Raw genomic sequence first — 17,814 nt, 5'->3', positions numbered from 1 at the left:
CTTCTTATTATTAATATCAGTTATCTACATTGGGGTGTTCAGTTATATTGATGTAGTTTAGTTAATGTTTACTGCATTATTTAAATCTCAGATGTGTTACACTGATGGTGTTTAGTGTTTGTGTGAGAGACACTGAGCACTGTCTCTATATGTTTATTGGTCATTGCTTCTGGAAGAGCCAGTATTGATGAACTTCATGTCATCATGTGCTCTTCTGTAATTGTTACATTGATTAACAATATATTATAAAATGAAAAGTAGATTTTTACAGTTTCAGAAAGTTAAAGTATTAAGTTAATATCATTTAATAATATAAACGGTAATGCACCGCAAAATATACAGGCACCAAAATTACATCCAGTAAAGTCTGAAACGTGGTTATCGTGTTTTAATGGTGAATTTCTGGCAACTTTGTTCTCTTACGAGAGGTTCTCTCGTATTGCGTAAGCTAGCTTACGCTATGGGAAAGATTCATCTTTTCTGAGATATTGAAGCCAAAAAATTATCCTTAATTTTTGTATCCATTGTCAACGCAGTGCGGCAGCTGCAGACCTTGAGCGGGCTAGCTAGCGAGCTCATAGGTTGCTCTGCGGCAACTGCTGCAGCCTATAGACGAGCTTGGGCTGAACTCAGCATCCAATGAGAGGCGTCCGCGCGCTCACTGCAACAAAGCCCGCCAAAATGGGCGTGACTAGAGTGCATATAAGCGTAGTTCGTAGGCTGGAACCCCGATTTTCATCTCTTCAGCGAAGCTCTTCGCATCTCTGAACTGGAAGCCGCGTCGCCGTTCGAGGGGCATCAAGCAAGCGTGGACAGCGCTCGAAGAAGCCGGCCGTCTTCGCCACCTTCAGCCGTCCTGCGAGCTACGCCATCCGGCGACGTATCCTTTTTTAAAGCAAGCTAGTTCTTATGAACTTCACAAAAGAGTACGAGCGTCTTTTTAAAGATGCCTCACTCCACTTACGTCATCTGCGCTCTCTGCCTGGGACTGGGGCATGCAGAGCTCGCCCTCGCTGAAGGCGGATGCGATCTCTGCGAGGAGCTCCCGATGTCGACCCTGCGGGCTCGACTCGAGCGCCAGGACCGAGCCGCCAGCCGCCTTCCATTCAGCCGCAGCAGTAAAAAGCGCCGCCTCAAAGGCTGCCGGAACCAGTGGTAGAAGCGATTGCCTCGCCGAGCCCCTCCTCGAAAGCATCGCTTTCACCCTCCCCGCCCACCCGGACGCCGCAGTTGCCGCCGAGCGGCTGCTCTGCTGCCATCTCGGACGAAGAAGCGGAGGATAAGGGCTGTTCCATCATGGCTTCGACAGCGAGGAGTGGTCAGGCTCACACGCCTCCTCCTCGCCCAGGAATCCAGCAGGACCCGCGCCGAGTCGAAGGGGAACTAACGCCGCCTCACACAGGCCGCCGACCGCCTCGGGCTCGAGTGGTCACCGCCCCTGAGCAGGCTCCCAACAGACTCCACGCCGCGACCTTTGCCGCCCTCCGCGAGATGGCGGTCTAAGCTGGTGCTCCCGCCTAAGGCCTGCAGAACTACTTCCGCCTGTGTTGGCCGCGCCTATACCGCCGCCGCCAAGCCGCATCTGCTCTGCATTCCATGGCCGCCTTACAGACAGAGGCTGTTTCAGATCTGACTAGCCGACTTGGGAGAAGCTGAACGCACTACGCCACGCCTCTCTGTCCGGTCTCTTCGGTTCCGCGGTGAGTGGCATTGTTGACCGCTCGAAGCCCAAGCCATGAATCTCTTTCTGCCTCATCGCGCTAGCTCCTCTGCAGGCCGCCCACGTGACCAGCCTCCTGCACGAGCCTCTTCACAGCCCCAGCTCAACAAGCCAGACTTCTCAGTGTCGACAGGGCTGCCGCCTCGATCGCGCTCAGACAGCCGCCGCAGACCGCCGCCTCTGCGGGCCTCGGCCTAAGATTGTACTGAAACCTGAGCAACCGAAGTCCTCCTAGCGTTGTTGAGAAAACGACGGCTCAGTCCCGCCACGGCCGGACCACCGCCAAAGCTCGCCCCTGTCAGTCCCCTTCTCTCAGGCTACTGCAGTGGTGGATTCAGCAGCCAACAAGCCGGTGATACTACCCGCTTGCTCAGACTCAAACGCCGCTTTCACGGCGACCCAAAGAAATCTTGTAAAGAGTAAACATGCCTTATGTGTAGAAAATGTGCCCACAATCCAGTGCTCACCCCTACACACAAGCATTACACATCCCGTGTCCCTATCAGAGCACACTCACATAAAGCTGTTACGACCGCCGAGTGTTAGAGTTAATAAACGCCACCACGAGCCCGCGCGCTGCCCTCCTCTGCCCGCTCTGTCACACGGCCAGCTGTATGTAAGTCCCAGACGCTCCTGTCAGTCCCCTTCTCTCAGGCTACTGCAGTGGTGGATTCAGCAGCCAACAAGCCGGTGATATTACCCGCTTGCCTGCACTCAAACGCCGCTTCCACGGCTGACTCAAAATAAAGCCTTATGTGTAGAAAATGTGCCCACAATTCAGTGTTCACCCCTACACACAAGCATTACACGCCCCGTGTCCCTATCAGAGCACACTCACATAAAGCTGTTACGACCCGCCGAGTGTTAGGGTTAATAAACGCACCTACCTAATCCGCGCGGCTACCATTCTCTGGCCGCTCTGTCACACGACCAGCCTTATGTGTAGAAAATGTGCCCACAATCTAGTGTTCACCTCTACACACAAGCATTACACGCCCGTGTCCCCATCAGAGCACACTCAAAAGCGGTTACGTAACCACTCGAGTGTTAGAGTCAATAAATGCGCCACGAATACGCGGCGCTACCATTCTCTGCCCGCTCTGTCACACGGCCAGCAAACACTTCTCTGTATGTAAGTCCCGTGCTCGCGGGCTATGCTTAGCGCATCACTTAACAGACGTGACTCTTTCCCCATTCACCTCAATCGGAAGTCACTCACAGAACAGCTTGTCCATGCTGTCTGCGAAGCAGTCCAGCATAAGCACAGTAAGCGCACTCACACATTCTGTTCAGCTGCTGTGTGCGGCAATCAGAGCGATTTGGCCATTCACTCTAACATTACGCTTCAAAGCGTGGGAAGATATTCCAGGGATATCCGAATGGGTGTTAAGCACAATAAAACAGGGCTATTTGCTACAGTTCGATCGCCGCCCTCCTTGCTTCAGAGCGTGGCTCGAAACTACTTTGAACACGGAAGCAGCGTGCATGCTTCGCTCAGAAATAGCAAACCTTCTGTGCAAAAGGGCCATAGAGAGAGTGCCGCCTCCCTGAGCTGAAGTCGGGTTTTACAGCCGCTATTTTCTTGTCCCCAAGAAAGACGGCGGCCTCAGACCAATATTAGATCTCAGGGTTTTGAACAAAGCGCTTGCAAAAGACCGCTCAAAATGCTTACAACCAGCAAACTCCTCACGATGTGCGCCAGGGGACTGGTTTATTTCTCTCGATCTGAAAAATGCATACTTTCAGATTCAGATAAATCCCCGTCACAGGCCATTCTTGAGATTCGCCTTCGACGGCCAGGTTTATCAATACACCGCCCTTCCGCTCGGCCTGTCCTTAGCACCTCGTACTTTCACGAAGTGCATGGACGCTGGCGCCGCACCCCTGCGGAGTCAGGGTTTGCGAATTCTGAACTATTTCGACGATTGGCTGATTTTGGCACAATCACATACGGAGCTTCTGTCTCACAGGACAGTTCTCCTCAGTCATCTGAACAGTTTGGGCCTTGCAGTCAATTTGACCAAGAGCTCACTACAGCCCAGTCAGGCAATTTCCTTCCTTGGAATAGAACTAGACTCAGTGGCAATGACGGCTCGCTTATCTACACAGCGCAGGCCGTGTGCAGCTGACTAGCCGCGTCATTTCAGATGAACAGCCTCACACCTCTGAAGAAATTTCAGAGAGTGCTAGGCTACATGGCCTCAGCCGCAGCAGTACTTCAGCTGGGTTTACTGCACATGCGCTCGCTTCAGCATTGGCTAAACACCGCTGCCTCGCCGGGCTTGGGCCACAGGCCGCCAGCCCATCAAGGTGACTCAGACCTGTATTTCAGCTCTGCAGCCCTGGACAGTGGCCGAATGGTATCAGCGGGAGTGACAATGGGAGCTGTATCTCGCCGAAAGTCATCTCGACAGACGCGCCCAACACGGGTTGGGGCGCGGTCCACGAGGGCTCTCCGTTTTCGGCCTATGGTCAGTTCAGGAAAAGCTCCTTCACATAAATTGTCTGGAAATGATAGCGGTCGAGTACGCCGCGGCGCTTTCTACCGGTCATTCAGGGTCACCACGCCCTGGTCCGCTCGACAACAGATCTGTGGTATCCTACCTAAACCGGCCAGGGCGGTGTCAGATCCAGGAACCTCTTCCATCTGATCTAAACGCATACTGAGTTGGTCCCAGTGCCACCTGCGCCGCTGAGGGCGACGCGACGTGCCAGGCCACCTGAACGACGGCCCGGACAGACTGTCCAGAGACAATATTCCCCAGGGGAATGGTCCCTGCACGCCAAACAGTCCAGACGCTATGGCACCTATTCGGCAGAGCGGAGATAGACCTCTTTGCGCCCAAAGAGAACTCTCACTGCCCAATATTTTTCTCGAAAGCGAGGACGCCGCTGGCCCAGGACTGGCCCAGACGCCCGCTTACGCCTTCCCTCCCGCCTCGCTATTGCCACAGGTAATGCAGAGGATCACGGAAACGCGCCACTCTGTGTTCCTCATAGCCCCGCGCTGGGAGAATCAGACATGGTTCCCGGAGCTTACGCAGCTGTCACTGACAGCCGCGTGGCCCATCCCAGTGAGAGCAGATTTCCCTCTCAAGCTCATGGCACAATCTGGCATCCCCACCCAGAGCGCTGGGCGCTGCATGCGTGAGTGATCAACGACTACCCGTCGCTCTGCCAGAAGGAGTAATAAACACCATCATACACGCTAGAGCCCCTTCCACGAGAAGACTCTATGCGCCAAAATGGTCTGTGTTCTCAAAATGGTGCACCGACCGAGACCTGGACCCGCTGGACATGTGGGGTGTCGTCGCTGCTCAGATTTCTACAAGAGCTGCTGGATAAGGGCAGATCCCCATCCACGCCAAAGTGAGGTGGCGGCCGCTGCGGCGCTCGCTGAACCCCTGCACGGCCAGTCATGGGGTAAAAACGAGCTGGTCATCCGCTTCCTCAGGGAGCTAGAAGGATGAACCCCCGCGCTCTCCATCGGTTCCTATCTGGGATCTTTCTATAGTTCTCGAAACTATGAAAGCCCCCTTTCGAACCACTTCAATCCGTGGATTTGAAATACCTTTCACTCAAAACTGCTTTTCTGACTGCCCTGTCATCAGTCAAACGTGTGGGAGACCTTCACGCTGTCTGTCAGCGCTGCGTGTCTTGAGTTTGGACCAAGTGACTCCAAGGTCATTTTAAAGCCTAGACACGGCTATGTTCCCAAGGTGATCGGTACTTCTTTCAGAGCACAGGTCATTTCCTATCGGCGCTGCCAGCACCCGATAGCGAACGCGACGCCAATCTCCTTTGCCCGGTCAGAGCACTGAGATTGTATACTGCGCGCTCCGCCGCTTCAGACGCTCTGAGCAGCTTTTCGCTTCGCTCGGAGGGCGCACCAAAGGTCTCGCCGCTGAAACAGACACTATCTAGATGGATAGTGGACGCTATTGCAGCTGCATACGCGCCAGAAGATCTGCCATGCCCGCTGGGCATTAGGGCTCACTCCACTAGAGGCATGGCATCCTTGTGGGCATGGTCCAGCTGGATTTCCATTCACGACATATGTGTGGCAGCGGATGGACTTCCCTCCACCTTTGTCAGATTTTACAATATGGAAGTGCCCGCTCTGCAGGCAAAACTACTAGCGGTTTAATACGCTACAGATCCCCTGGTGAGCTGCACTGATGGGACACATTCCACACAGACCGGCACCGCCGCTCTGTCGCTCCTTCCCACTATGTGCTTATGTATTACACAATCAATGACCCGCATTCTTGCCGGCCAAATATTATTTCCCCACTCATAAGGGCTCCCCGGTCCCCCCTTAATTCCCTGGGGCTCATACAGTGGATGCTTGGCGCGCATGGCGCTGACAATGGGTTCCCGTGAGCGCAGTTAGCTTACGCAATACGAGAGAACCTCTCGTGAAGAGAACGTGATCGGTTACCTAACGTAACCCTCGGTTCTCTCCAGATGAGGGAACGAGTATTGCGTAGCCGCCCTGCTCGCGCCTACCAGCTGACTTTTCGCTTCAGTCAATGAAAACCAGGGTTCCAGCCTACTAACTACGCTTATATGCACTCTAGTCATGCCCATTTTGGCGGGCTTTGTTGCAGTGAGCGCTGGACGCTTCTCATTGGATGCAAGTTCGCTCAAGCTCGTCTATAGGCTGCAGCAGTTGCCGCAGAGCAACCTATGAGCTCGCTAGCTAGCCCGCCAAGGTCTGCAGCCGCCGCGACTGCGCTGACAATGGATACAAAAATTAAGGATAATTTTTGGCTTCAATATCTCAGAAAAGATGAATCTTTCCCATAGCGTAAGCTAGCTTACGCAATACTCGTTCCCTCATCTAGAGAGAACCGAGGTTACGTTAGGTAACCGATACGTTTTCTGGCTGATTTTTAGTTTTTTACTGTAAATTTAACACTATTTTTTTTTACAGTGTATTTATAATGTATGTCCTGCGTGTGCTTAAAAGTCAGTTCTTCTTGCCATATTAAAGCTGAAATATGTAACATTTTTAGTGTTAAAATACTTTTTTATCCAGCTTATTATGCAGAGCCAACTAAAAGTAAGCCATTCATAGGTTCAGTTTCTTGAAAACTGTAAACACTTTGTCTCTGTGGCACAATACAAATTCCTGTGTTTGTTTTAAGTGACTCGCTTCGAGCCGCCCCAACAACATTACTCAGCCAATGATGTAAGTTGGGGGCGGAACTATCTGACTGTTTGAACAACAGCAGATAAGTGCCATTTTCAGAAAGCTGTTTTGAAAACATTGCTTATTTATGGAACTCCATATTCATCCAATTCAATGACGCTAGTGACGCAGTAATTAAATACTTCAGCTTTAAAGTGTGTTCTTGTGTTACTGTGGTGGTAACAAACCTCAGTACTCAATAGGGTGATAGAGTTACCTTCAAAAGGCTGTGCCATTAAACTGGATGTGTTATTATTTAGGTAGGTTGTTATAAATATATTGACTTATTGCTCAGCAATATTCTCTTGAAACTACTGATTTGTAATGAAGGAGAGAACTCACTGTAGAAGCAGACTTCACACTTATGTCTCCTAGCATGCCTTGTGGCAACATTGACAATACAACACATGAAATCGAGCTAGTAGCTAAAAGCACCAGCGTAAATCATTATAAAGACATTGTGAGTGTATGGATGAAGTATGAACACAAATCATTTGAAATAAATTAAATGTCCATTTAATGCATATCATATAAAAATTACAATGATTTGTATAAAAATCAATGCATTTACATAAAAACAATAAACAATTTCCATGGTCCTGGTTGACAAAATAGCACAGCAGGAAAATCATATACATTGGTCATAAATTTAACAACATTATATTTAATGTGTCGACTGTACATTCATAAAAAGGAATTGTTGCACAACTCCCCTCATTAAATAAATTAAAGATAGAAAATATGACCTGTACTTTCACATTTTACCTTCAAAATATCCCAACATTTGAGGACAATAATCTAAACTGCTAATTTATAAATTATGCATGAACATCAGTGATATTTTGTAATGTCAGAACTTTTCAGAGAACAAAAAGGCAATGGTGACACATTCAACCCAACATAAAGAACTTAAAATACTTCCTTTAATAAAAGGAAAACAAAAAAGGCACAAAAATCCCTTCCATAAAGCATCATGTGAAAGAAATGCCCACTTTATAGACCTTTCAAGTAGATACATGTGGAATTATATAAGTTTAGTAAGAGTAAATGCTTTAGTCTTTCGCTTGCAGGATGATGGAAGGCACAGGTACAGTATGTATCCGGATGACCCTTTCGTCAAAACGTTACGTCTCTCAGTATTCTTCATTCAGTGAGCTGCATGCAAAGCAGAGGATAACTATGTTGTTTGTGCAAAGGTGGAATGTTTGAAATGTAAAATTTAACATTTTAAAATCCATATTATGGGCAAAAAAATTGCTTCTTTAAAGATTTACAGCCAATATGTGTTCTCTTTTGCATGGATATTGCACATTCCTAATTGTTACTAGTATACATCCCTAAAACCTGATGCACTATATGTGGATGCATTCAAGAGAGTATTTAAGTAAGCTGTGAGTAAAGATGTTTGAACCTACATAGGTTTCAATACTAGTTAAGTGCGGTCAACAACATTTGTGGCATAATGTTGATTTCAACAAAGAAAAAAAATAATAATATATATATATACACTATATAATTATTCGAAATTTGACTCATCATTTATAATATATAAATGAGGGATGGGTCGAATTATATATGTATATACTGTGTATAAATTCAACCCATCCCTCGTGGGTTGGGTGTCTATAAAATAACTTAATCCAACCAATAAATGTACTCCCGAACCCATACATTTCAGAAATCTTAAAAAGATAATACCATTCTACCATATCAAACGCCTTTTCGGTGTCAAGTGAGATTGCAGGGACCGGAGACTGATCATTCACTACTGACCACATGATATTGATGAGACACCTAATATTATCAGAAGAGCTACGGCCCGAATAAAAACCACCTGATCTATATGTAGAGATCCCATAACTTAATCGGTTAGCCAACATTTTTGACTAATTGTCAAAAACAATTATCTAATCGGATCAGGGAGATTGGACAGTAACTTTTACACTCGCTTGGATCTTTGTCCTTTTTAAGAATCAGACTGATCTGGGCTTGTGTCATGGATGGCAGAATCTTTCCATTCTTTAATGATTCAGTATAAATTTCTAACAAAAGTGGAGCCAATTCTGCAGCATAATATCTAAAAAATTCTGTGGCAAAACCATCTGACCCCGGAGCCTTGCCTGTAGGCAAGGCCTTAATTACCTCACCAAGCTCCTCCAAGGTTATCTCAGAAGCAAGAGATTTTTTTTGCTCCGTTGTCAATTTAGGAAGTTCTAATGGTTCCACAAATGTTCTAAATTCTAATATCTTCATACTGTATGATCTGGCCCCTAAGAACCACCTTAAGTGCCTCCCAAGCCATGCCCACAGAGTATACTGAGGACCAGTTGGTCTCCTTGTAAACATTGATTTCAGTCTTTAAAATTTGTTGGAAATCAGGATTTTGCAAAAGGGATACATTAAAGCGGCAACTATATGATTTATTTTTCTCTATATATGACAACACCTCTAAACTCACCAGGGCGTGATCCGAGACTAAAACGTTTCCAATTTAGCAATCAACAACAGATAAAATTAGGAATTGTGGCTATACTTTTGAAACTTCTACTTGTTTTTTAATATTTATGAACTGGAACCATTGACTTCCAATTAATGTGTCTTAATGGAACCGTAATTTGTTTTTTAGTTTTTGTTTTGTTTTTGTTTAGTAAGCGAAGGATGAGTTAGTTATTTTCTGTCACTATGCCACAAATGTTGTCGATTGAGCTAAACTTGTATTGAACCCGGAGCATTCCTTTAAGATATCGACATTAAATCTGTGTTAAACAAAGTTTGTGCAATGCATTTATAATCCAACATGAAGGACCACTGCAGATGGCTGTATCAATGTTTATAACAAAATTAGAGGTATTATTTTACACACGTGTAAATATTCGCTCCCTGATGCCCTATTAGTCTGACCGACTTGTGGAACGGAAACTCTTTATGCTTAAACTGCCCACACTGCAAAGTAATAATATTAATCAGTATTTGTTTCCCAGTAAACATTTCTTAACATTCTAAAAACAAGATACATTGGGGGCCTAGGTAGCACAGCGAGTATTGATGCCGACTACCACCCCTGGAGTCACGAGTTCGAATCCAGGGTGTGCTTATTGACTCCAGCCAGGTCTCCTAAGCAACCCGGTAATTGGCCCGGTTGCTAGGGAGAGTAGAGTCACATGTGAGTCACATATCCCAGGTGTATATGACATTCTTTCTTCACCAAAACACATTTGAAGAAAATTAGAAAAATATCTTAGCTTAGTAAAAATTTTCATTTTTGGGTCAACTATCCCTGTAAGACTTAATATCAAACACAGTTTTACTTCTCAAGTAAATTTATCTTATTTAAGAATGTTCAGTTTTATTTCCCCACTGGAAAACCAGATAAAAATACTGACTTTTTACAGTGCAATTTTAGAAACTCCCAACATTAATAATTTGTGAGCGCTGTAGAATAAATGGGATTTTGTGTTTCCAATACCTAAAACAAATGCAATTGAATTTGTGCATACAACAGAAATGTATGCACTGCCTTTGCAACGTATATGAAGCTCTTTGGAGTCTTATCTTATCACATTAAAGGTATAGTTCACCCAAAAACTTTGTCAGACTCACCCTCAAATTGTTCCAAACCGATATTACTTTTTTGTTTCCTCTGCAGTGTCACTATCAACTGCATGGAATTCAGTGATCGCAGTTTGGCACCACATGAGGGTGAGTAAATTAAGATTTTTGGGTGAACTATCCCTCTAAAAAGATAAAGGGACAGGCACTAAGTCCATCTTTCTTCTATAAAGGAAGAAAAACCCATGACTGTTGAATACTTACTGAACGGTTCTTTATGTGTCTTCCAAGTCTTCCAGTGTTAGCTCTCCACTTCGGTAACTTTCCCCTCTAAATCCAGTGATCTCCACCGCCGGGGTGGTAGTGTCAAGGTCCCCGTTGTTTCTCAAGCCCTCTATCCATCTGGATCCGGCTGGTGCTCTTGTGGGAGAAGATACGGGACATGTGGAAGTAGAGGATGTGGGGACCTTCATGTTCTTGCCAGAGGTGATGAGTTCTCCGTATCCCTGCTGGTGGGCGAAAGCGTACGCCGAGCGCCGTGAACTCGTCCTCCGGACTCGTCTGAGGTTCTGTTCTTGAGGACCCTGCCTACTAGTGGCCTGCTGAAGTAAACGTACCTACAAAAGGGGAAAAAGTTTCAACAGCTCATTATGACGTAGGTCAAGAAAAAGCACCAGGATGTTAAACAATACATTTTTAAAATACCTTAATGAGTACTATGACAATGTCTATCACACGGTTCTCAAATTTTTGGAGTTCAGGGTCCCCCATTGTCCAAGACAATACTTAAAGTGCCCGTTTTTTTAAACCCTCCTACTGCATTTACAGTCTGCATACATCTTTGCATTTGCAGGTCAGTTTTTACCCAGTGGAATTTAAGCTTATAAATTATTCTTAACCCAATGATTTTCAATGAAACCCATATTGTAAGTCATTAAAATTGGCCCAATACTTGTTAATTCATTATTTTTATAGTAAATGCTACAGAATAAATAGTGATTTCAGACTGTTCTGAAGGGAACTAACCAGTTGATTACAGTCACCTGTTATTGGTCAATGACCCACAGCAGCCGCAAAAATATAAACCAATTTTATCTTTCGCATTGTGTGCTGCAAACAGTCCTGCATGAAAATGCGACTGAATTCTCATGAAGGGGCTTGACAATGGAAGCGTCTCCGTTTAGCCACCTGGCGCCTCTTCCCCTATCCCAAAAAGAATAGAGAACTCACGGTTTCCACATCCTGTGTTACCGCCTTTTTCATTCTATGACCCTGCTGAGCCTGCTTCATTAAAACCTGGATCTTATCTGCCTGCAAATGACATTTAATCTCTTAATACTGGTTTCAGATTTCACGATTTAGGTCAGAGCGAATCATCACACCCCTTCTATTTAGACTAATGTGTGCATGAACTTCTGCTCTTTCCACACCCCCTTTAGTAGTGGAGCGGCTAAGTGCTTATGTTTGGCAGAATCGTTCAGTTTATGATACAAGCATGAAAATTGGCATGAGCAGTCTCCATGGGTCACTTGACAAGAAAATTTCCACTTGAAATTTCAAGATGGCGGCCATTTTTCAAGATGGCCGACACCTTAGTGGAGCAGTTAAGTGATATAGTGGTTTATTTGGTGATACAAGCATGAAAATTGGCATGAGCAGTCTCTGATGGGCACATTCATTGACTCTTTCATTAAGTTTCATCGCCATTGCTTCTCGTAAAGGGGACATTGCACTCTCATCTTCACATATAAAGCACAAAGCTTTCGAGGGCTGGGATCCTCTTGGCCTCTTGACATGGATATCTTTGGTTTCTTGTCAATGTGTTTTCTATGCCATCACCTTCATCTAGTCGGGTTGGACTAAGTAAGATAGGCAGAGCATTGATCTTATGAAATAATGGAACATTTCTTGCAATGGTATCATAACCAGTACGATCGTGCTCTCTGTTGAATAAACTCGGATGAATGAGTTTTTCCTTGGTGTCCTGCTGCCAAATGAAACATCTGTCCCAGTTAGTTTTCTCAACTGTTATGATGGCTTCTGCCATGTCTGCAGCAAATGTATAGGCAGAGGCCGAGGGTTTATCCTTTTACCACCTTTTACCAAGCACTTTGATGTATGGGATACAACTAAGTTCATGCCTTAACCCTACACTTAGTCCGATCGTTCATCCAATGCCATTTATATCCTGTGCGATCTGTACACCATCCGGTTAACTCAATCCCCATTAACCTTGGCTCGGCTCTCCCGCGCTGGCACAACCTGTCAATTCAGGTGCGGCTATCTTAACTGTTTTGGGGTAGATTAGACAGCATTTGGGATACTAACTTTACAATTAGCTGACATTGAACCCCACTCTGAGTTTAACAGCAGTGATATATCACCAGTGTGCCCTGGTAGTGCAGATATTCACTCTTGTCTAATCTATCTATAATCAACAAATCAACACAACTTTATTTTGATGCGTTAAAAGTTGTTCTTTAGAATAATCTAAAAAATATAAAATAAAATGACACCAAATCGTCCTTAATGAAAAAAAATAATACATTTCTATCGAAAAATTGATCTTTTGAGGATCCAGGTGTCGGCCATCTTGAAAAATGGCCACCATCTTGAAATTTCAAGTGGCTCTGACAATTTTCTTGTCAAGTGACCCATGGAGACTGCTCATGCCAATTTTCTCGCTTGTATCATAAACTGAACGATTATATCACTTAGCCGCTCCACTATAGGCAGTAGGTCCTTTGATTTATTTGTATGTGTTATGCTTGTTACATCTGTCATGTCTGTTTTTTAATGTGTGTGTGTCTGTGTGTGACTGTATGCATATGTGTGTGAATATTAGTATCCAAGATTCAGTCTCAGTGAGAGACAAAAATGTGTGAGAGAGAGAAAGGGAAAGAGGCTCAATGAAATTAAAATGTTCATAAGAAAAAAGATAATTCATAGACGTACAAAATAAACTACATAATATCATGTGTAAAGCCACAGTCGATGCCCCGGGCAAAATTGACCGACATACTGTATGTATATTATATCTTTTAAACAGTTTTATTAAAACATCTTAAAAGTTGTATTATGTGTATTTTGATAGTCTTGATGAAGTCACAAAATCTGGTTTCCATACAAAAAAAAAACTATGTGGTATTTAAATATTATACTGTACCTCTCCCAGGTCAAAAATGTCCCGAATGCTATAGGAGGGTTAAACAAACAGTTGCTGAAGGCAGTTGTTGAATTAAATAAGGAATATGATGTCAGTTTACATTTTGTCCATCTTGATTTTTAAGCATTTTTAGATCCACTTTTATTACATTTGGCCCATTTATGCAGTTACTAATCATAAAAGGGTGATTTATGACCTTTGGCCAATGTGCTCTTGTGAAAGACATTTACAATAGAAAATATTTTAAACTTGTCCATCACTTACATTTTTTTTTTTTTTTGATGTATAGCCATTAGACAAAATGATAAAATCATAAATTGTCTTACTAACCATTTGTGAAATTTCATCAAATGTTTCAGTGATGAATCAAGTCGACGAATCAAGTAGAATTTTTCAACTGCTTTAATGACCACGTAAAGCCAAAAAGCCACATTATCTGTCACATTATAAGCGCAAGCAAATACGTGAAGAAATCACTCCCATTGCTACAAGACACATAAAGGTATTGTATTTCACAGAAGAATTCATAAAAGTGCTTTAACAAAACTATAAGCCGCATATTTCTGCTTTTAAACTCCCCAGAATGCCTTGCCCCATAGTCTTCCATAGTACGTAAGTGTTTTACTATGAATAACATTTTTGTGTGCTTTTACAAATTGAGGAATGTTTCAAATAATTTTCTATAGTAATCAGGGCTGGACTGGTAATCTGGCATACCGGGCATTTTTCCGGTGGGCCGACGCCCTTTGGGGCTGATCAGGGGCGGAATGGCCATCGGGAGACCGGTTGGTCGGCCGCGAAATGGGCCGAATGGACAGCGATAAGCAAAAATGAGTCGCCGCGTTATGCAGAATAGGACAGCGAACACATGTTAATTTTCTCACTGCATAAGAAAAGGTGTGTATCGTAACCTTGTCAGTGTGTGTGGGATTTAGGTCAGTCTTGATGAATCGGATGGCCACCATTGGCATTATGCACACGACTGTGGTGAGGAGGATTACCAGCCACACAAACCTCTGATTTAGAGAGTTACGTGCCGTACCTAGAATCAAATACACAACACAAGATATGAACAAATACACTGAAATGGCCAAACCCTACAGTACAGAGTGTGTTTAGTATATGTAGTGGTATAAGACCCAAAATAATAATTATGTGAAATTAAGACAAAATTCTGTGTTTATTTAAATGTGCACTGATTCATTTTTTCAACTTAAAAAGTTTTTCTACCACAAGAAATAAATTGATCTTTTGAAAAATATGTTTACAATGATGTATACTGACATGAGATGAAGAATAAAATATAAGTGTGGTTCTTCCTCATAGTGGCCACCATGTTAAGATCACATGACCAGCTGAATACTACTTACGTAATCTTGTTAACCCCCTTATGGCACATTCAGTTGGGGAATAATTTAATCATGGGTGACAAATACGCCAAGCAATTAAGATGCCATATTAACTTGTGTGATTGTGTGATGCTGAATCCACACCAACAGGTGTCAGCACCACTGTCCAAAATCACTGTTTCATCTATCCTTAAGGAAGCCTAATAAAATCTGCCGAAACGTAAACAAAACATAATTTAGTGCAGCTTTAAGCACATTTAAATTCTTACCTATGAAAGGAAACTGGTTCGGGAATATGGTAAAAATACCATCGCTGTGCATTGCAAAAAGTATTGCAAAGTACACAGCTAGACTTCCCGATACGAAGAAAAGATTCACAGCCGTCCAGTAGTTTGTGTCAAGCCCAATCTACGAGGAGATTTTAAAATGAAACATTCCTTCATGAAAAAAAAATCTGTTTATTTTTAAGATTTATGCATTTCTTTATTGTGACAAATTTCCATCAAAGTATATTGAGTACATTTTAAATTTTGTACTGTATATATTATGAATAAAAAATATATATATCTTTTAAATTTCATAACTGATTTCAGTCATCTTAAAATAAATCAGTAAAATAAAATAAAAACGAAATATTGTATTAATTGAATTTAAAATAAAAATTACACAATTAAATTGTATGGAAATTGAAATGCCTAAATCTTAAAAATAGGCGACAATATTTTTGAGAGTATTTAATTAACAATACAGTTTGGTAAATGGCATTTTTATGCAGATCTATTTTAAACCATAAAAAAAACTAAAACAGAAATAAAAAAATAAAAAGAAAGTCGCAAAGAAAGAAATTGGAGAACTTTCTGCAAATTCACCACTCATTATTTTCACATGCTTTGAAAGCTTAGAGCTTTGTGGCAAACTCTTCATCATCGCCAAAGGTTTGCTACAGGTTCACCACTCCCAGCTGCAAACTTCTGGCAAACATTTGCGGTAAATCGCTAGCTCATTTGCATGTGAAAATAACGAGTGGAAAATTTGAAGCAAGTTTGTCAGAACTCTAGATGTTTTTGTAAGGGCGATGACATTGTATTGTAAATGTATAAATGATCAGTTTTTTCAAAGTGATTGTTCTAACAGATCCACAATCACATTTAATTATTAATTAATTAGTTGTTCAATTTTCTCACCTGGACACTGACAACAAGGACCAAAGAGGTTGCTATGGTGACGGCAAATGCTTGTTGATCGGAGATGTGGGTGCCGTCATCGCGCGCAGCGGTTATGAAGGCTCCGTATGGGATGAAGAAGAGGATGAAAGAAGTGAAGACCCCCTGAAGAGTGCAGGTGAAGAACTTCCTCTTGTTAAAGAGCTGGTTGAGCTGTCCCGGTCTGTACAGGTTTGGATAGCGTGAACTGTACTGCTCGTTCACATCCTGCAAAATCAACAGACTTCGGGTTAAAATTCAAAATGAATCAGATATCATTTTAAATATGGACAATCACCACAGATTGTGTTACAGATTTACCTGGTCAAACATGCCCATGGCCAGCACAGGAAGCGAGGTGTAGACTATGTTGAAAAGTGTGATGAACCATTGGTCGTATACCGTCTGCAATGACAAAAATATTATTTATAATCTTCAAGTCAAGCAAATTAGTAAACACCCCTAGCACATCTGTGTGGTCACAGGCAGTTGCATAGGACCTCCTTAAGACGTGTTTTAAATTATTTACATTTTAACTTGCCATTTCCGTTACCTTCCATGCCATTGGTTGTATAATACATTTGAAAATGTATTTAATTGGATAGTTTATATTTTAAATGTACTGGTTGATCCAACAGTTTTTTGTTTTTTTCTGAAAACCGAAATGTCGTATTTCTAATCATAATTCCTCAAGTGAAATCACGTGCATACTACAAGGCTAAAATATTTGTATAAACTCTGTTCTTCTGTTCATAGTATGCAATCTTTACCTGTGCTGAAAATCCACAGAGGAATCCATACCAGAAATGAACCAGTGTGAAGGCGAAGTTCTTGTAAAAGAAGTAACAGAGGAAGTTGCACATGCGGTAGTAGGACCAGCGACCGTGGACAAGCAGGAGGCGCTGCAGGTAGCGGAATTGGGCGAAGGAGTAATCGGAGGCCAACACTGCCTGCATCCCCTCCTGTCCACTGATGCCCACGCCAATGTGAGCCGCTGGGGAGAGCCGAGACCATAAACACACATTACACACATCCATACAGATCAAAAAGCACAGCATATTTCCATAGCAACCACTCAATGAGACCTGCAGTGAATCTACAGAATATTCCAGCTGTATGGAGTATACACCGCAAGGGCCAGAACACTTTCAGAATAGACTGACTGACAGAAGGATGGACGGACAAGAGAGAAAGAAAGAAAGAAAGAAAGAAAGATAGATAGATAGACAGACAGACAGAAAGATAGACAGACAGACAGACATACAGATAGATAGATAGATAGATAGATAGATAGATAGATAGATAGATAGATAGATAGATAGATAGATAGATAGACTGACAAACAGATAGATACATTGATAGACAGACAGACAGACAGACAGACAGACAGACAGACAGAAAGATAGATAGATAGATATATAGATAGACAGACAGACAGACAGACAGACAGGCAGACAGACAGACAGATAGACAGATATACTGACAGAAAGATAGATAGATAGATAGATAGATAGATAGATAGATAGATAGATAGATAGATAGATAGATAGATAGATAGATAGATAGATAGACACACAGACAGGCAGGCAGACAGACAGACAGATATACTGACAGACAGGTAGGCAGATTGACAG

The 17,814-nt window shown here is 43.2% G+C and overlaps 1 protein-coding gene across 2 annotated transcripts in view; it reads right to left on the bottom strand.

Annotated features, from left to right (window-relative positions):
• Positions 1-7,432: 7,432 nt before the first annotated feature.
• The window catches only part of LOC127640093 (phospholipid-transporting ATPase ID-like), a 45,299-nt gene continuing 34,917 nt past the window's right edge, over positions 7,433-17,814 (bottom strand). For both annotated transcript variants that reach the window (XM_052122487.1, XM_052122488.1), the window contains 7 exons: positions 16,951-17,174; positions 16,502-16,585; positions 16,163-16,408; positions 15,248-15,386; positions 14,541-14,671; positions 10,728-11,080; positions 7,433-8,069 (listed from right to left, as the gene is read on the bottom strand). In XM_052122487.1, coding sequence (XP_051978447.1) covers positions 10,739-11,080; positions 14,541-14,671; positions 15,248-15,386; positions 16,163-16,408; positions 16,502-16,585; positions 16,951-17,174 — 1,166 coding nt within the window. In that variant the 3' untranslated portion in view covers positions 7,433-8,069; positions 10,728-10,738. The remainder of the gene's footprint in view (positions 8,070-10,727; positions 11,081-14,540; positions 14,672-15,247; positions 15,387-16,162; positions 16,409-16,501; positions 16,586-16,950; positions 17,175-17,814) is intronic.

This window comes from Xyrauchen texanus, chromosome 49, assembly GCF_025860055.1.
Source record: "Xyrauchen texanus isolate HMW12.3.18 chromosome 49, RBS_HiC_50CHRs, whole genome shotgun sequence".
Classification (NCBI taxonomy): Eukaryota; Metazoa; Chordata; class Actinopteri; order Cypriniformes; family Catostomidae; genus Xyrauchen; species Xyrauchen texanus.
This window is presented reverse-complemented; position numbering and strand designations above follow the sequence as displayed.